The sequence below is a fragment of the Lontra canadensis genome, unplaced genomic scaffold, assembly GCF_010015895.1.
Source record: "Lontra canadensis isolate GAN:19392208 unplaced genomic scaffold, GSC_riverotter_1.0 scaffold12, whole genome shotgun sequence".
In the NCBI taxonomy this organism is placed as follows: Eukaryota; Metazoa; Chordata; class Mammalia; order Carnivora; family Mustelidae; genus Lontra; species Lontra canadensis.
The window spans coordinates 17,189,843-17,207,352 of NW_022631006.1; the positions used below are offsets into that span (position 1 = coordinate 17,189,843).

General features: G+C 46.2%; 2 protein-coding genes across 19 annotated transcripts in view; one reads left to right on the forward strand and one right to left on the reverse strand.

The window, feature by feature from the left end:
* Nucleotides 1–224: 224 nt before the first annotated feature.
* On the reverse strand, nucleotides 225–6,291 carry LOC116867190 (creatine kinase U-type, mitochondrial). The gene is made up of 10 exons (XM_032856646.1): nucleotides 6,102–6,291; nucleotides 4,957–5,274; nucleotides 4,114–4,312; nucleotides 3,815–3,910; nucleotides 3,211–3,432; nucleotides 2,999–3,084; nucleotides 2,755–2,878; nucleotides 996–1,130; nucleotides 671–796; nucleotides 225–467 (listed from the first exon to the last, which is right to left on the reverse strand). Exons 2-10 carry the CDS (start codon nucleotides 5,103–5,105, stop codon nucleotides 351–353), a joined length of 1,254 nt encoding a protein of 417 aa, XP_032712537.1. The 5' UTR covers nucleotides 5,106–5,274; nucleotides 6,102–6,291; the 3' UTR covers nucleotides 225–350.
* A 2,280-nt stretch (nucleotides 6,292–8,571) lies between these two features.
* PPIP5K1 (diphosphoinositol pentakisphosphate kinase 1) overlaps nucleotides 8,572–17,510 on the forward strand; it is a 46,528-nt gene continuing 37,589 nt past the window's right edge. For 16 of the 18 annotated variants that reach the window (XM_032856658.1, XM_032856660.1, XM_032856657.1 and 13 more), the window contains exons 1-9: nucleotides 12,907–13,053; nucleotides 13,514–13,709; nucleotides 14,133–14,223; nucleotides 14,450–14,535; nucleotides 14,869–15,023; nucleotides 15,155–15,256; nucleotides 15,696–15,857; nucleotides 15,971–16,092; nucleotides 17,359–17,460. In XM_032856658.1, coding sequence (XP_032712549.1) covers nucleotides 12,907–13,053; nucleotides 13,514–13,709; nucleotides 14,133–14,223; nucleotides 14,450–14,535; nucleotides 14,869–15,023; nucleotides 15,155–15,256; nucleotides 15,696–15,857; nucleotides 15,971–16,092; nucleotides 17,359–17,460 — 1,163 coding nt within the window. Of the gene's footprint in view, nucleotides 8,680–12,318; nucleotides 12,415–12,878; nucleotides 13,054–13,513; nucleotides 13,710–14,132; nucleotides 14,224–14,449; nucleotides 14,536–14,868; nucleotides 15,024–15,154; nucleotides 15,257–15,654; nucleotides 15,858–15,970; nucleotides 16,093–17,358; nucleotides 17,461–17,510 lie in introns of those variants that run through there. The other 2 variants (XM_032856655.1, XM_032856673.1) reach the window with 2 other exon arrangements.

Genomic DNA, 17,510 nt, shown 5'->3' on the forward strand with positions numbered 1-17,510 from the left:
AAGAAACTTTAATAAAGTGCAAATGGAAATGCATTCTAATTATCCTCAGGAAGCCGATGAGGAATATGGGTAAAATGCTAATGCCTTCCACCCACCTGAGAATCAGTGTTCCTGGCATGCCATATCTGGAGACTTCTTTCCATCATAAATAACCCCACTGCTTCTTTTCCTTTCCTGGAGGCTAGTCCCTCTTCACCCCAACCATGAGAAATAACACAGACAGCTAGAGCACAGCAAGGAGTCTTTACTAGGACAGAAGGGAGTTGGGGGCATCCAAGGCAAGTAGAATGGGCCACATTAAAATGAGCAGAAGTCTTGGGGATCTTGAGTCATCTTCTGGGGAGGGGGATTTAATGCTTATTGTGGACAAGAGGAGGAGGGATGCGGATATCCTGGCCTCTCTCCAGACGCCGTTCACAATCAATCAAATAGTTCACGCCATCGATGACCAGCTGCACCAGCTCCACCTGAAAGACACTAGCCCTTGATCTCTGCTTCCCATAACTTGAGTTTCCTTCTTCAGCACTGATTTGCCTGCTCTAGGAACTCCTTTCCAGTTGCCTCCCCACTCAACCTGAATTTCATTTCAGATTCCTAGGGCCCATTCACCATCATATTTCAACCCCCACAGACCTGTATCTCTCCTCACCCTAATCCCTAAGGATCTCACCTCTGATTTGCCCAGTCGGTCCAAATTAGAGATGTCAAAGACACTGCCTGTGGCAGCTGTGTCCACTCCTCCAGTACCACGTTTCTGGAGCCTTAAATTTTCCAGGATCTTTGGGAAGCGGCTATCCTAGAGGGGAAGAGATAGGGGTTGGGGGCAGGGTCAATAGGGGCAGAGACTGGTTATACCCGGATTGAGCTCAGAGCCCTTTCCCCTGACATTTCTAGCCACAATATGTCTGGCTCCTTTCCAAAATGCTCACCCCCTCCCAACCACACACAGCCACTGTCCTCACTCACGCTCCACTCTAACCCCACAATTCCTTTACTTTGCTTAGCAGAGGCAGTTTGATGTGCACTCCTGCCCGAAGTCCAGTGCCCAGGTTAGACGGACAGGTCAAGATGTATCCCAAACGCTCATTCCACATGAACTCCCAGCCACGCTCCTGGATCAGCCGCTCCACCTGAGTCCATAAAGGCTCTGTTAGTGAAAAGTCAGGGAAATGTGAACCCTCCCTTAGCCAGACCTACAGGAACTCTAGAAGTATATCAAGAACCAGAAACTTGGGCTGTGAGATAATGACACTGCGGGGTGTGTGTTTGTGTGTAAATGGTTTGTTATTAATTTTGATGTTGCAAGCCCAAAATGGTGTGATTATAGCAAAATATCTTACATGTGAAAGAGGAGAAACTTGGGAGAATGATGCATTTGGGATGATCTAGGGAAATGAGTGGGGGTAGTAGACTGAACTGAGAAAGGGATGATTATTCAATGAGCTCAGCATACATGGATTATCTTTGCTTTGCTAATGAGCCTAGAGTTTGGAAGGGTTCTTTCACACTAAAATGAGGGTGTAGGCTTTGCAACAGGAAGAGGCAAGAAAGCCTTCTGTTAGCTGTGGAAAAAGCACATGTGAGAAGGCAGAGAGAAAGGTGCAAACAGTCCAAAAGAGCCGGACTCATAGTTAAGGGTATGCGTGAGGGGGTTGGGAGGGAAGTAGGGGAAGGGCATTTTGTTTCACTTGAGCATCCTAATCATGGAGATGGCCATTAGAGTTCAAGACACAGGGGATCTGCCAGGGTACTGGACATGAAAACTACCTGAGTAAAGTGGACCCTATTCATAGTTCAGAAACAAAACAAAACAAAACAAAACAAAACTATGGTATAGGGGGCATATTTAACAGGCTGGCCAAGAGGAAACCCTTCCATCTAGAAAAATAATAATAGGAGCTAACATTTACTGAACATTTATTATGGGCCAAGCATTTCACATGCATTATCTCACTTAATCACCACAGTAACATAAAATGTAGGAAGCCTTATTATCCCAATTTTACAGATGAGACACCTGAGGCATATCATTTGTAAAGTACTTCCCTACCCACTGACAGAATATGTTATCTGTTATTTGCCAAAAACAATAAAAACTTCCCAGCTAGAATCTAAAAGAAGAGGAGCTGTCTTTACAAGTCCAAAATAGAATTGTATATAGAAGAACATACAGCAAGAACTGGGTTTATAGGGATTTCTAATCTAGAATAGAATATGGAGACCTAATCCATATAAGACTGAGGAATTCGGTAGAGCCACACATTCTGGAACTTACGCCATTCCATCTTCCATTTACCCCCGTCTTCTTCCTGCTCTCAGCTTAAAACCTAGACATGATACTTTAGTGAAAATGACAGAATCCAGAGCCAAGAACTACCTTGGCTCAGAACTGGGTGATTGAAATTGAATTGAAATCATGGCCACACCAACCTTTTACTCCCTAATTTGATCCAGGCTCAAACTTTTCCTTATTTGAACACTCCACACATCCCAGGCACTGAGTTACTCCTGTGTCTTATACGGCAACTGCTTTATTTACTACCTTGTACTCATGACATTCTTTCTCTCTTTCTATTCTTGTGTGACCATACTGGTTTTACCTCGAGAGAGTCCTGATATATTGTCCTGGAGTGACTGATGATAATCCCCTTTGCTATCAAAAGTGTCCTGAGCTGGTTGATAAAATTATATAGTCTAGTCTTTGGTTTTTCCTTATGTCCTCCCACATAGTTCCCTTATACACTCTTCTCCAACCTCTTTGAGGCCTCGACAGAATCTTTCAAACACTTTCTTCATGTTGCCACCCTTTTCCATAGAGATGACCCTTGTATGATCCTCCTCATTCACCCAGATCAAGAAGCTCTTCTCGTTGTTGTGCCTGAGAGCGGAAAAGAAGAAAAGACAGGGATCAAGAGGCAGGTCCAGAACTGGAGGAGATAGGGGGGAAAAAAGGCACTTAAGGGGCATGGGGACAAAAGAGGTAAGGTAAGCCTCATACCAGATCCCACGAGCATCTGGCCAGTCTCGAGCCATTCCTGCTGCAGTCAGCAATGGGGACACAGGCTTATCAAATAGGAAGTGATCCTGAGGCAAGTAAAAGGACTTGGTTTAAGAATCTTCACAGTAGCCCCTAGGCCCTCTGGCCCACCCTCCCCTCTGATTCTTCTTTCCATCTGCTTCTCAACCCTGCTCCTTCTCAAGGCCCCTCACATCAATAAGCTGCTGCTGTTCAGCCTCCGTCATCTCACTGAGCCGATAGTAACGTCCAGCCAGGTCACCCTTCAGGCCACTCAGTGCATCTACTACAACACGTTCCACCTCTCGTCGCTCAGCCCGAGTGCAGGCTGGAGGAAGACTGAGTCCGCGGATACTTCGGCCAGTTCTGACTCTCGAGGACAATACATACCTCTCATCAAAGTAGCCAGAACGTATCTAGGGAATAAGAGGAATTAATGTAAGTCACAGGAGCACAGTGGGTGCGAACTGAGGGCCTTGGGGAAGGAGAGACCTTCAAGAACTGTAAGGATCCTCACGGCATGCATTAGTAGGAGTCCAATCAGCAAGTACTCCAACAGAAGGGGGCATTAGGAACCCTCCCTCAAACCGCCTACTTTGGGGTATGGTCATTCTCATCAACCCTCTCCTCTCCTCTCCATATCTGCTGCTTCTTAAGATACACTTCCTCCCCCCACACCAAGACTAAAATCTCAACAGTCTAATGACTCCGAGTCAGGAAATGATTAAGGTGAAGGGATTAGAAAACAGAGTGTTGTACATAAGGCAATGCAAATCAGAAGGGGAATGTCTGACCTACCTTGCTGGCATCCAGGTCAGTGGTATGTTTCATTGTTCGGGGGTCATATCCATTGTGTCGCTCTTGTATCACAGGATCAAACAGCTCAGCAAATACCTGATGAGGAATTAAGAGGGAGAGGGTGGTTAAAGAGAGGGGATCCCTTTCCAGGCTTTAGCTGTGGACTGATTTCACTGGGTCAGAAAACGTGCGTATGGAAGGTCCAGCCTTAAGGGAAAGTGAAGGGTCTGTAGGGGGAAGGAGCTGGGATTACTGGGAAGATGAGTTGGGTCACCAGGGAGACTCTGGGGGCCCCCTACCTCATAGGTCTCCTCATCTCCAGCTACCATGCCCACAGTCTTGATGAAGGGGTGGCCGGGGTTGTCCACGCCAGTCTGGATACACTGATCTAGCGTCCAACCAGTGGGTGTGGTCTTGTCGCAGAGCCGGGCATAGACTGCTGGGGTCAGGTGACTGGCCATGCAGTTGTTGTGCTTTCGGAGGTCTGGGTACTCAGCGCTAGGGAGGGGGTACCCAGTAACCATGGAGGGAGAGCACAGGGGGCCTAGACCCAGGGCAGTCAGCTGGGAGCTATCCAGTTAGCCATGACTGGCTTTGCTCCTTGGGAAGAGGGGAGATTAGAGGGAGCCTAAACCTTGGTAATCTCTTTACGGACTTTCAGGGTCTATTCTTTCCCAACAGTTCTAGCTTCCTCTTGCTAACCGGCTCAATTCCCCCAGATTTGCTCAGTTCATTCCTACCATTAACACGACATTAGGGATGGGGGAGGGGAAAGACCAAGGAGGGGAATTCAGGAAATGGGGGGAAACAGCAGGAAAGCGAAAAGGATAGTTCCTGGTTTCTCAATTAGGGATTTGGGCAGAGTGGGTGCAGCCAGAACTCACAGGGCCAGAGCGGGTCTTGGGGGCGGGGACTGCGGGTTACAGGTCCCCAGGAAAGCGTTTAACCTCACGGTTTTGGTCTCAATCCCTAACCCACTGAGGTCTCCAGACTCTACAGCACTCCACTCCAGAGCCTTCGTGATTATAACCCTTCTCTGTTGCCCAGGTCCTCATCTCCATCCCCACCTTCGTTCCCGTCACCACCTACCACCCACCCCACCCCCCGGCCACCCGCCACCCCTGAGCCTCAGACACTGATACCTCGGGGGATACAGCCTTCGTCGTTCACTGGCGGCTCTTACAGGTTCAGGGCGGAGCAGAAACCCAGCGGCTAGAGACCCAGCTCCAGCCAAAGCCAGGAGCCTGAGCCCGGGGCGGGCGGACAGCAGACGAGAAAAGGGACCAGCCATGCCTTGAGGGTCCGGTTACTCAATCCCGGAGCGGGAGCTGGCGGAGGGCAGGAACGGGGAGGGAGGATGCAACCCGGAGGATTGAGGACCGGAACTCGATGCGAGGCTGGAGCCGAAATGGGGGCCGGAGTGGAGGCTGGAGCGGGAGATGGAGCGTGTTCCAACCAGACTGCAGGAGAGGCGCAATGAGCTAGCGCCGGGTGGTGGAGGAGAGGGAGGCCCCAGCCGCAGTCTCCAGGGGTGGGGCTCACGCAGGCTCCGCCTTTCCTCCTGCGACCGTGCTAGGTGTGCGGGGGCAGAGGAGGTAAGCACCGCCAGGTAGATTAGGGGACCGGAGCTCCCCAACTCTAGGCCTGGGATGCGGGCCAACTTGAGAGGAGGTCGCCCAGATTTCAGCACCAAGTACAGGACAGCACCCGAGGGGACCCGAGAAAGCCGAACACCCTTCCCCCAAGCTTCTCCACTTAATCGGGAACCCGATTCGTCACTCTGGGTGTGAAAGGGTGACATTGCACAACCTCTTCTCTAGTTTTTGGCCTTCCCCAGTAACCTCTTCATATTCTCACGGGAGGCGGCCGCTGGAGAAACCGCAGAATAAGTACAGATACCAGAGAAAGACAGGAAGAAAATACACAGGCAGACACTGGAAAAGACACCGGTGGCTCAAGGTCACCTTTTCCTTAGAACCAGGAAGAGGACCAAGGAGCCCTTCTGCCACCCCTGTGCTATTCTTACAAGGTTGTGGAAGCATTCCCTAAGAGGAACCAGAGAAACATTAACTCTTGCCCATTTATATTGTGTTCCATACCCCCACTCAGCCCCCAAGCCTGAAGCCCTGTCCTGCCTCCACTTCTCATGATCTCCCGCTTTTCTCCCCCTCCTCCTCCCCAACCTCTACTTCACCTTTGATCTTTTAATTCTTCATGCTTTATCCAGGTTCAGAAGTGTTTGCTGCCCACAGGACTCCCTCTGAGTATTCTTTGCAAGCTTGCCTACCTGTTGGTTGCACTGGAAATGGAGCTTGGGGTTGGGCTGGGAATCGTTAGTTTCCTCTTTCTCCTCTCCCTTCTCTTCCCTCTTTGTAGCTTCAGTTCCTGGGCCGGAGGAGAGTGTAAGGTGAAGTGAAGGGTGTGGTAATGTGACGAGGTGTAGGAATGGAACAGGCAGGCACAGGTCTCCAACCACCACAAGTTGTTACTTTCTTGGCTTCCTAATGCTATTTAATACAGTGTGTAAAGGGGAGTGGTGTTCAAGGGCCTAAGGTTGCCAGGGAATCTCTCCCTTCCTATGGGTCCTCTGTCCTCTCTTCTCAAAAGGTGTGTATTCTGATTTGAGAGGGTGTGTTCCCACAGTTCAAAGTGTGACTTGACTTAGGTGTAACTTGACCTTTGTCCTGGCAGGAAAGAGAATGAATGCCAAAATAGAGATGTAGGGCTTCAGTATGGAAGTCAGGTAAGGTGGGGTGGGTATGGTGGTGTTAGTCCCTTATCTCAGCTATCTTGGTGTGCCCACAACATAGTAAGATACTTGGAAATCTTATTTGAGAAAGAGAAATTCCCTTCACATGGTTCTCTGGCCCCACTGAAGAGACCCTACTGAGATTCCCTTCATTTCTCTCAGGCTTCCCTTGTGTTTCTTTTTCTCCCCTTCTCATTTGCGGGTATCCTTAGAAGCCATCCACCTTTCTTTTGTGTCTGTCATTTAATTTCTTCTTCTGGTAAGAGAGCAAGTATCGGAGAACAGATAGAGTTCTACAGTTAAGAGTCTGTTTTGGAGAGATGGAAAATGTTACCTGTGGGCTCATTGTCTAGGTTAAGAAGTAGTCATGAGCAAGCAAATATAATTACTTGGAATGGTGTATGTTTACCCACATAAAGAAGGGAGATAATTTTCCAGAGTGGTAGGGTTGTTATTTGATTGAGAGGGTGGTTACTATGATTAAAGAGGTAGGAAACAAGAAGAGAGAATTACAGAAGGAAAAATAAGACTTGCCCAGAGGAATAGAGAAAGCACTCAAGTTTGGAGACTAGCCGTTCAAATTTGAATACTAGCTCCACTGAGAAAAGACATGATGTGTGTACTTTTCTTATTCTCTGTGAGCCTCTAACAGCCACATTAAAGCTCACTTTAAAAAATTATCCTATGGTATGCAGGAGGTAATTGATATATATGTATTTGATTTCTTTAATGATAATGATACCAATACTACTTAACATTTATAAAGCACTTTACAATTATAAAGAACTCTTGTATGTGTTATTTCATTGAATTGGATTGTTCCAATGGATGATCAGGGACTAAGCGTACATTTTTCAGGGTGGGGTGAGAAAGACAAGTTAATTACCTAGAAGATGGTTTAATAACTTGATTGAAAGGTTGGAGTGGTGGAGAGAACACGAGCCAGAGTAGAACTCAGGAGGATTCTATTTCCCTTAGGGACTGTCCTTAGAATCATCCCAATCTCATTCAGGATGCCTTGGGGGTCAATATAATTAGGCACCTGACTGAAAAAGTGGTAGGTGAGGTTGCAGAAGAGAAACAGGGAACTTGGAATTGTCTTGGCCAAGGAAACCTATGTAAGGATGAAAAGATAAGAATAAAAATGCAAACATATACAAAATGCTTTCATATAATCAGTACTGTATGATCAGGGTTTTTTTTTTTTAAGATTTTATTTATTTATTTCACAGAGCGAGAGAGAGTGTGAGCACAAGCAGTGGGAGTGGCAGGCACAAGGAGAGAGAGAAGCAGGCTTCCCATGGAGCTGGGAGCCTGCCGTGCTCCATCCTAGGGTCCTGGGATCATGACCTGAGCCAAAGAAGACACTTAACTGATGGAGCCACCCAGGCGCCCCTGATTAGGTTTTTAAACCACTCTCTTTCAGATGAAGAAATGGAGGCTGTTGGAAGTTCAGTGGCTTGTCCAAAGCTGCACAGCTATTAAAGGCAAGGCCAGGATTCAAACCCAGGTTTGTCTGGTGTCAAGGCTGGAGGAGGGGTAAAGAACGAGCCCAGCGTGGAGATCGGAACCATCTTGTCCAGTCTTCCCTGTCCATCCATTTTCTTGTCTCCTCCATAATAAGTCTCTTTGTTCCTTTCCTTAACTTTCTGAGTTTTCTCTTTGTCTCTTTTTGTCTCCAGTCTACTCCTCTACATCTGTTAACATTTATTGGCTAAGTATGTCATACTCCTTTTGTTTAAACAAACAAACCAACAGAAAACCTGGTTTTGTTTTCAAGGACGTGCAGTGGCACAAAATGTGCCTCTTCCTCTGCATCTTGCTTCTTCCCTGCTCTTGGTCTCCCTGTAAAGTTTCTGTCAAAAACCAAGCATCCGGGCTGTGCCGTGCCAACGCAGTTAGAAATCGGAGGAAGGGGAGCATCAGATTGCATTCCCTCCCCACAGCCGCTAGGGGACACCCTCCTCCACGCAGAAGTGCGGGCCAACGCAGCCTGACTCTGTTGCCGGTGCGCGCCCTCCGCTGATTGGTGACACCGCAGGGAAGCCGCGCTTTGATTGGGCTGCTGTCAGGTGTCGCTGACGGCAGGTTCGGCTGCGCGAGCGCAGGGAGGCGGGTGAGCTAGGGCTGGGGGCGGTGGGGGAGTGGCTGGGGGCTGGGGGCGGTATCTGAGGGGGTGGGCTGGGTAGAGTGGGCTAGGTTGGTGCTGTGGGCAGTGTTTAGTACCCGCTGGGGGCAGCTTCGGAAAGAGGCCGGGCGGAGAGGCCTCAATGTCAGCGTAGGGAGAGTAAGGCGGGGGCGGGCGAAGGCTGGTGGAGTCGCATCGGAGGGCGGTATTCGTGACCGGGAGCTCTGTGAGGAGAGACACCGGAGGGGGTCAGCGAGAGAAGAGCGGGGTTTGAGGATTTGCGGGAGGAAGAGAGAGTTCTGCGTGAGGAGCGGAGGCAGCAGAGGAGCGGGTCAGAGTGGGGAGGTCTGCGTGAGGAAGGGTGGAATGGAGTCGACGCGGGAGAGGATCGCTAGAGGCAGGGGTTGTTGCAGAGAAGAGGGGACCCTGGAGAGAGCTAGTGTGAGGACGGAACGGATCGTAGGCATTCTTTGTGGGGAATCATTGAGGGTTCGATATAAATATGTTACCAAGTGTAGTGATGACTCTGCGGGTTTCGAGAGCTGCTTAACGCTGGAGAATGACTGAATGAGAGGATTAGTTGGATTATTAATTGGATTAGTTGGTCAGTGGTGGGGGAGGGGCAGCAGTGTTGTGAGTGGTTGGAGGGGGGGTCAATGGAGAGTCACTTTTAGCAAATGAGGGGAAGAGAGAAGTATGGTTGGGTTGATAGAACAGGGCATCGGCACAGTTCATCAGTGTTAGAATATGGGTATGTATGAAGGAGTAAGCATTGCATCTAGAGGGAATTTAGGTGGGAAGAAGATCGTGTGGGTGGGCCGAGGAGTTTTATCTTGTTGGAAATATTCTGCCTGAACTGTGTATTAATGTTTCCCCCTTTAGCACTAATGGTGTCCTGTATTAAGTGCATGTCGATTAAGGAAATTAGAGGACTCCTGCAAACAACCCCGAATTCTAAGGGATAAAGAAGTTAGACAGTTTACCCTCTCTTCTGCCCTCTTAGATCTGATTTAACATCCGTGTTTCTGAGATTACCCATCTGCCTCACCCTTTCTCCCTCCCTACCTACCTTCTTCCCACTTCTGACCCTAATCTGCCTCACCCTTTCTCCTCACCTACCTACCTTCTCCCCACCTCTGACCCTCCCTTTTTTTCCGTCTATTTGCATTGATGCAGGCGGGCGTTAGACTACCCTTTAGCCCTTTTGTAGAGCTGGAAGTTTTCTTTTGTTTCGCAACAAAGTACTGAAGGAGAGGGGGATGGGGAAAAGGGCCCAGAAAACGGGAAAAGCTCTTGGAATACCACATCAAATCCCAGCCTTTCAGAGGTACATCTAAATAAATCCTGGCTTATATCATAGCTATTTCTGTCAGGCTTCTATCTTTGCTTTGTTAACTATGAATTTAGGCCTTTCCATTTCTCTTTAGCCCTATGCTTGTGAACAGACTCTTTCCCATTCTATTACACTCCACCCTGCCCAACCCCATTTTAAAGTTATAATAGAATTTCAGGAAAATGACTCTATACATTCAGTAGAAAACCAGGAAGGACTTAATGGGAAAAAAGGGTGAAGGATTAGGACTCTTAGACATGAGGGAAAACCCCTGGTTCAGATAAAGGATAAAGGGTGCAAAAAAATTCAGCTTGCTTAAACTATACAGGGACCTTGGGAATGCCATAGATCATGGAAGTTGGGTCAGGTCACTAAAAAGGAGTTCAAGGAAATAGCGTATTAATCAGGAGAGGGAAGTGTATGTGTAAGACCTGCAATAGACAACTGGAAATGTGGCAGTGGTGGTGTTTCTTTTAAGATTTTATTTGCTTACTTGAGACAGTGAGTGAGAGAGCATAAGCTGGGTGAGGGAGAGGGAGAAGATGATTCCCCACAGAGCAGGTATCCCTACATGGGACTCAATCCCAGACCCTGGGATCATGACATAGGGCTTGATCCCAGAATTCTGGGATCATGACCTGAGCTAAAAGCAAACGCTTCACTGACAGCCACCCAGCCTCCTGAGTACTGGAAATGTTAAGTCGAAGGAGCACATTGTAGTTGAGTAGTGGAGTTAAGCAGATGGTAAAGACTAGAAAGGTCAAGGTCTGCATGAAGGTTAGCTTTAACTTTCTAATCAAAGCTGCAAATCCCACTTGCAATGGAAGGATTTAAAATAAAAATACAAAGTAATTGTTGAAGACTATTTAAAAAGTCCATAAGATGAAATCCACTTACTTACGGTGTTTGTGGCTTTCACTAGAGTCATTGGTTAGTATTTCTGAGAACTTTTAGAGAATGTGAAAAATTGCTGCTGGGTGACTCAATTATATTTTTGGAAAAAAGCAGCATATACTTATCCCTGCAAGTTAGTATTAACAAATGTTAACCTTTTGTGTATTTGCCTTAGATTTTTTGACGTATTTCAAAAAATTGAAGTAAACATTACAGATAAATTTGTAAAGTTCCACTCAGATCCTTCTCACTTCATTTTCCCCTCTCAGAGGTAACCATTACCATGACTTTAATGTCTTTCTTTCCAGTCCATATTTTTAGGCTTTTACTAATTATGTATACAGTCATAAATTTATGTAATATTTTTTACTTATGCAAACTGAATTGTACTGCATGTGTATTTCTGCAGTTTGCATTTGGAAATTGTCCATATTATTACAGCTTTGATTCATTTTTAAAAACTGCTGTTTTAAAAATTGCTGTTATCATTTGTATTACTACACTGTATTTATCCATTCTACTTGTGACCTCTGAGTTTTCAGTTCTTCCTGTTACCAGGAGTAAGGTTATGAACATCTTTGCCCATGTCTTGTTATGTGGAAGAGTTTTTTACTGCAGAAATTCTCAGCCTCGACACTACTAACATTTTGGACTGGATAATTCTTTGGTGTGGGGGAATATCCTATGCATTTTAAACTGTTAAGCAGCATCCTTGGCCTCTACTCATTAGATGTCAATAGCACCAGTTGTGACAACCAAAAATGCTTCCAGTCAAATGTCCCCTGACCAACATAATCACAATTAGTTAAGAACCACTGTGGTAGGTGTGTATATAGAGAAGTGGAGCTACCAGATTGTTCTAACTCAAGTGTAAGTCTTAAGATATTCTTACTGATAATGGCTCTAGACAAAATTTTATCCCATTAGAGCTTCTGGTGTAAGGAACCTTGGCCTAGAACAGACTTGGGTCTGTAGTACCAGGACATGGTAGAGAGAAAACTGATGTTTCGGTCTAATAATGGGTAGAGGCTATTGTATGGATGCCTGTATCCTCAACCTCCCAGTCAGCACTAGACCTCTTTCCTTGGCAGATTTTTCTGGACTTGGGCATTTGTCTTTTAAAGTAGAACATGTGAGGGAGGGACAGAGGTTATAGAGGATTTTAATGTTCTGATATAATGCTAAGGACATAGGGTTCCCTTAGTAAGTCTTTTTTGAGTTAATCCTTGGTAGGAATGAAGATGGGGCTTAAGGTCAAAAGCAGTTGAGCTCTCACATTCCCTCTGCCCTTTAATTAAATTGCTGAGTTCAACACTACTGTGGGGAGATGGTAAAGGGATAGGAACATTTTGGAATGAATCCAAAATGGGAAATGTCACTCTAATCTTTTCTTCTGGTAGGAATCAACAGTAGCCTTCAATGAGGAACTGCCTTTTCCATTTGCTGCTGGAGTTAATGCTGTTTCCTGCTGGTGGAATCGGGGACATGCCAGCACTGTAAGGGTTAACCTGCTTATTCTCTCACCAGTCTCATGGTTGAGAAAAGGAAAACCTTCCTTTTTTCGTAGGCATTTTTAGTCATGTCAAGTCATAGCCTGTCAAGTCATAACTCATGTGCCTCCTTTCCTGTTGCTCCTTCCTTTTTTTTTTTTTTTAAGATTTTATTTATTTATTTGACAGAGAGAGATCACAAATAGGCAGAGAGAGGGGGGAAGCAGACTCCTTGCTGAACAGAGAGCCCAATGCAGGGCTCGATCCCAGGACCCTGAGATCATGACCTGAGCCAAAGGCAGAGGCTTAACCCACTGAGCCACCTAGGCACCCCTGTTTCTCCTTCCTATCATAGTTTTGTTTCGTTTCCCCTAGTCTCCTTGTGGTTCCCTCTTTATCACTCTGCATGCCCCATTCCCACCACTCTAATGGTGTTTGGATTCTGAGCTAATGGGATCCCTCCATTGCAGAGCGGGATGAGTGGGTGCTCCGGCGGGGATGTGGTCACTGCCGGCCAATGAGGGCGAGAGTGCCACAGCCCACTTCTTCCTGGGAGCTGGAGATGAGGGCCTGGGCACCCGTGGAATAGGCATGAGGACAGAAGAGAGTGACAGCGAGCTCCTTGAGGATGAGGAGGATGAAGTGGTAAGACTAAGGAAAATAATGTAACTTGGTGTTGGGACCCTTTTCATAGAGAGTTGAGATTCCATTGGTTGGAGACACTTCTCTGCTCTCTTGAGATGCATAGGTTTCCTGTTATAAACAGGCCTTATCCCGATTAAGTGGAGAGGCAGTAGAAATTGGTTAGATTACTTCTCTTTGAATCCCCTGCCATTATGCTCTCATCCTGTTATATCATTGTTATTGGTTCTCTGGCTCTTTTGCCTGAGCACACATTTCCTACCATGGAAAGACTCCTGTTCTTTAGGCAGTAGGAATCCCTATATGTACTCCATTCTAGACTGAGTTAGGAGACAACATTTACCCCATAGGTCCAAAGTCCTGGCAAGGAACTCTGTGCCCAGAGGAGATGAGATGGAGTTCCTTAATAGGGATGGTCTCAGTGGAAAGTTCTTAAGTTCCTGACAATACTTCTTCTCTATAGCCTCCTGAACCTCAGATCATTGTTGGCATCTGCGCCATGACCAAGAAATCCAAGTCCAAGCCAATGACCCAAATCCTAGAACGACTCTGCAGGTTTGACTACCTAACTGTTATCATACTGGGAGAGGATGTGATCCTCAATGAACCTGTGGAAAACTGGCCATCTTGCCACTGCCTCATCTCTTTCCACTCCAAAGGTTGGAGTCTGTGAAGGAAAATGGGAGGGAATAGAGTTGGGAATGGTGGACTGGGAAATTACTGTCAAATAGTACAGAGGTCATCAGCTCTTCCTGACAGACTGGAGAACAGTGCAGAGAGGTTTGCTTTCCCAATAATCATGGAAGAGTTGCTGGAGGTGGTTTAAAGGTCTCATGTGAAGCTCAGAATCTAAGTCTCTGAGGGTCTCTGACTGAACTGTGTCTCTGGAAGGACCCTAAAAATACTATCTTTTTCACTTTTTCCTGATGGATATTCTAGACTTGGGAAGTTGGGCAGAAGGACAAGTAGTTGGTTGGATGGGTGGAGGAGCTTAGTGGGAACTTTAATACATCTATTTCTCTTGATCTTTTCTCACTCTTTTTCACATTTTTTCTTTGATCTATTTCCTTTGTCTATCCCAGGATTTCCTCTGGACAAAGCTGTTGCTTACTCCAAGCTTCGAAACCCCTTTCTTATCAATGACCTGGCTATGCAGTATTACATCCAGGATAGGTATAGCTTTCTGTTGATTGGTGGGATGGTTGGCCCTGAGATCATATCCGTTTAGAGAGCCCTCTCTGGGAGGGGCAGAGTCAAACAAACATGCCTAATTTTTGTATCATGCCCTCTTGAGTTCTCTACCCTGATATCTACCAGTTCCTCAGCAAATGAAATCCCTAGCCTCTTCCCTTGGTCACGATTGCCCACCTCTCCCAGCTAATTTATTTGGGGGCAACAGGAGGGAGGTTTACCGGATCCTGCAGGAGGAAGGCATTGATCTGCCTCGGTATGCTGTGCTCAACCGGGACCCTGCCCGGCCTGAGGGTGAGTACGTGGCTTTGTCCAGTCCTGCCCTGCCTTGCGTTCTATGACTTACCCCGGTTGTCCATCCTCTAGACATCTCCATATACTACTTATCTCAGTGAGCCTTTGGTTATTGGGTTATGTGTAGAGTTAGAGCTATGGGTCCTTTAACAGAGCCTTGGACCTCTTATGTAAGTACTACTATATTTATATGCCACATAAATATTGCCGTACCTATTACTAACATATGGTCATAGAAATTGGGGGGTTATGGAGATTAAAACTCAGAGAAATGGGAGTTGGAAGTATTCTACAATTCTCAACCCTGGAGATGACCACATACCTGTCTTTCAGAATGCAACCTGATAGAAGGTGAAGACCAGGTAGAGGTAAATGGAGCTGTCTTCCCTAAGCCCTTTGTGGAGAAGCCAGTGAGTGCAGAGGACCATAATGTTTACATCTACTACCCCAGTTCAGCTGGAGGAGGAAGTCAGCGCCTCTTCCGTAAGGTATGGGAGACATTTGAGCATTTGGGGAAGTCAGATAGGTAGAAGAACAAGAATGTGGTTGTGGGGAGGGAAGCTGGAGGATGTGAGGACAATGTGGAGGCAACACTTTTTTCTTCCTTTTCTTCCTGAAGATTGGCAGCCGAAGCAGCGTTTACTCTCCTGAGAGCAGTGTCCGAAAGACAGGATCATACATCTATGAGGAGTTTATGCCAACAGATGGCACAGATGTCAAGGTTATGGTGGATATAGGGATTTAAGAAGTCACAAATGTCTGGGTGGGATGGGGTGCTTGGGAAGCAAGTAGAGGTGTATGGAGAGAGTCATAGAAAATAAAGCATGAATGTGATTTGCTTTTGTATTCGGGTGAAGATAGTGAGAGAAGTGGACCTTTACATGTTACTATCAGAACAAGGGCAATGGTAGTGTGGAAAATGGTATAATGTTGGTAAGTTATTTCTTAACGAGGACTAGATCTGGAGGCCCAAAGAGAAACCTTCATAAAGATATTTTGGTGGGACTCAGTGAGAAAAATGTTGGTCTCCTTGTTCTTTGTACTCAGAGTTTTTTATTTTTGTTTTTACTCTGAAACTAGTTTTCAGACTTAGTGCTCATATTATCTTCTCATATGCAGGATGAGCGGTGGGCATACTCAGTGATGCTATGTACCTGCAGGTATATACAGTGGGGCCTGATTATGCCCATGCTGAAGCCAGAAAATCTCCAGCTCTGGATGGGAAGGTTGAGCGAGACAGTGAAGGGAAAGAGATTCGATATCCAGTCATGCTGACTGCCATGGAAAAGCTGGTGGCCAGGAAAGTCTGCGTAGCTTTTAAGGTGGAGGAAGGCCCATGGTGGGGGGTGCTGTGGAATGAGGGCACAAGACAGGAGCAGGGGTCTGGGAAGAAAGAGTGGCTCTCTTGTTTTCATCTTGCCTCTTTCCACTGCAGCAAACAGTTTGTGGTTTTGACCTTCTTCGTGCCAATGGTCACTCCTTTGTGTGTGACGTCAATGGCTTCAGTTTTGTCAAGAATTCAATGAAATACTATGATGACTGTGCCAAGATTCTGGGGTAAGGGGCACAGTGGTCTGGATTGGGCAGAATGGGCTTAGAGAAGAGAGTTAGAAAGCTTTTGTTTTATTTTAAATATTGTAAAAAGGACTTATGAGTGAGAAAGGAAGACAGGAAAAGGGCTCCTTACCTTCTTGCCTTCCTAACGTCGCACTCCCCAGTTAAAACTGTTAACAATTTTATACATACCAATGTGTCTTCTTCTCCCATGTATAAGCAAACTATATTTATTGTACTAAATGTGATCATACTGTAATACTGTTTTGAAACTTTTTTTTTTAATTTACCACATGTTATTTAAAAATGTGGAAAGAATGATGAATATAGTGAGTATTCATGTGTTCACTGTCAAGCTTTAGAAATAGAATATTAAGAATTGGGGTACCTGGGTGGCTCAGTTGGTTAAGTGGCCGACTCTTGATTTCTGCTCAGGTCATGATCTCAGGGTCCTGGGGATCGAGCCCTGTTTTGGGCTCCATGCTCTGTGGGGAGTCTGCTTAAGGATTCTCCCTCTCCCTGTGCCCCTCCCCCTGTTACATTCTTTGTCTCTAAAATAAATAAATAGATCTTTTTTTTTTTAAGATTTTATTTTATTTTGTTTGATAGAGAGAGACACAGTGAGAGAGGGAACACAAGCAGTGGCGGTGGGAGAAGGGAGAAGCAGGCTTCCTGCCAAGCAGGGAGCCCGATGTGGGGCTTGATCCCAGGACACCAGGATCACGACCTGTGCCAAAGGCAGCCGCCTAACAACTGAGCCACCCAGGCACCCCTAAATAAATAGATCTTAAAAAAAAAAAGAATATAGTTGAGGCCCATACCTTCCCCTTGCTAGTTACATCCCTTTCCCTCCCACCCAGATATAACCACAATCCTTAATTTGGTGTTTGTCATTCCCATGCATTTTTTTTTAAGATTTATTTATTTTAGAGAAAGCGAGAGTGTGTGAGAGAGAAAGCGGGGGAAGGGACATAGGGAGAGAATCTCAAGCAGACTCCCCAGTAAGCACAGAGCCTAATGTGAGGCTCAGTCTCAAGACCCATGAGATCATGACCTGAGCCGAAACCAAGTGTCGGAAACTTAACCAAACAAACCGCCCCTGTCATTCCCATGCATTTGTTAATACTTTACTACATCTACAGGGAGTTTGGGGGGCGTGTTTTTAGACTTTATATAATGTATTCTTCTATAACTTGCTAGTTTTTGTGAGCTTTATTCACATGTGTGCTGCTAGTTCATTCATGCAGTTCTTCATGTTTCTCCTTCTAGGAACACCATCATGCGGGAGCTTGCTCCACAGTTCCAGATCCCATGGTCCATCCCCACAGAGGCTGAGGACATTCCCATTGTCCCTACCACATCTGGCACTATGTGAGCAAAAGTATAAAATCTGGAGTAACCTACTTAAGGCACCTGAGTCA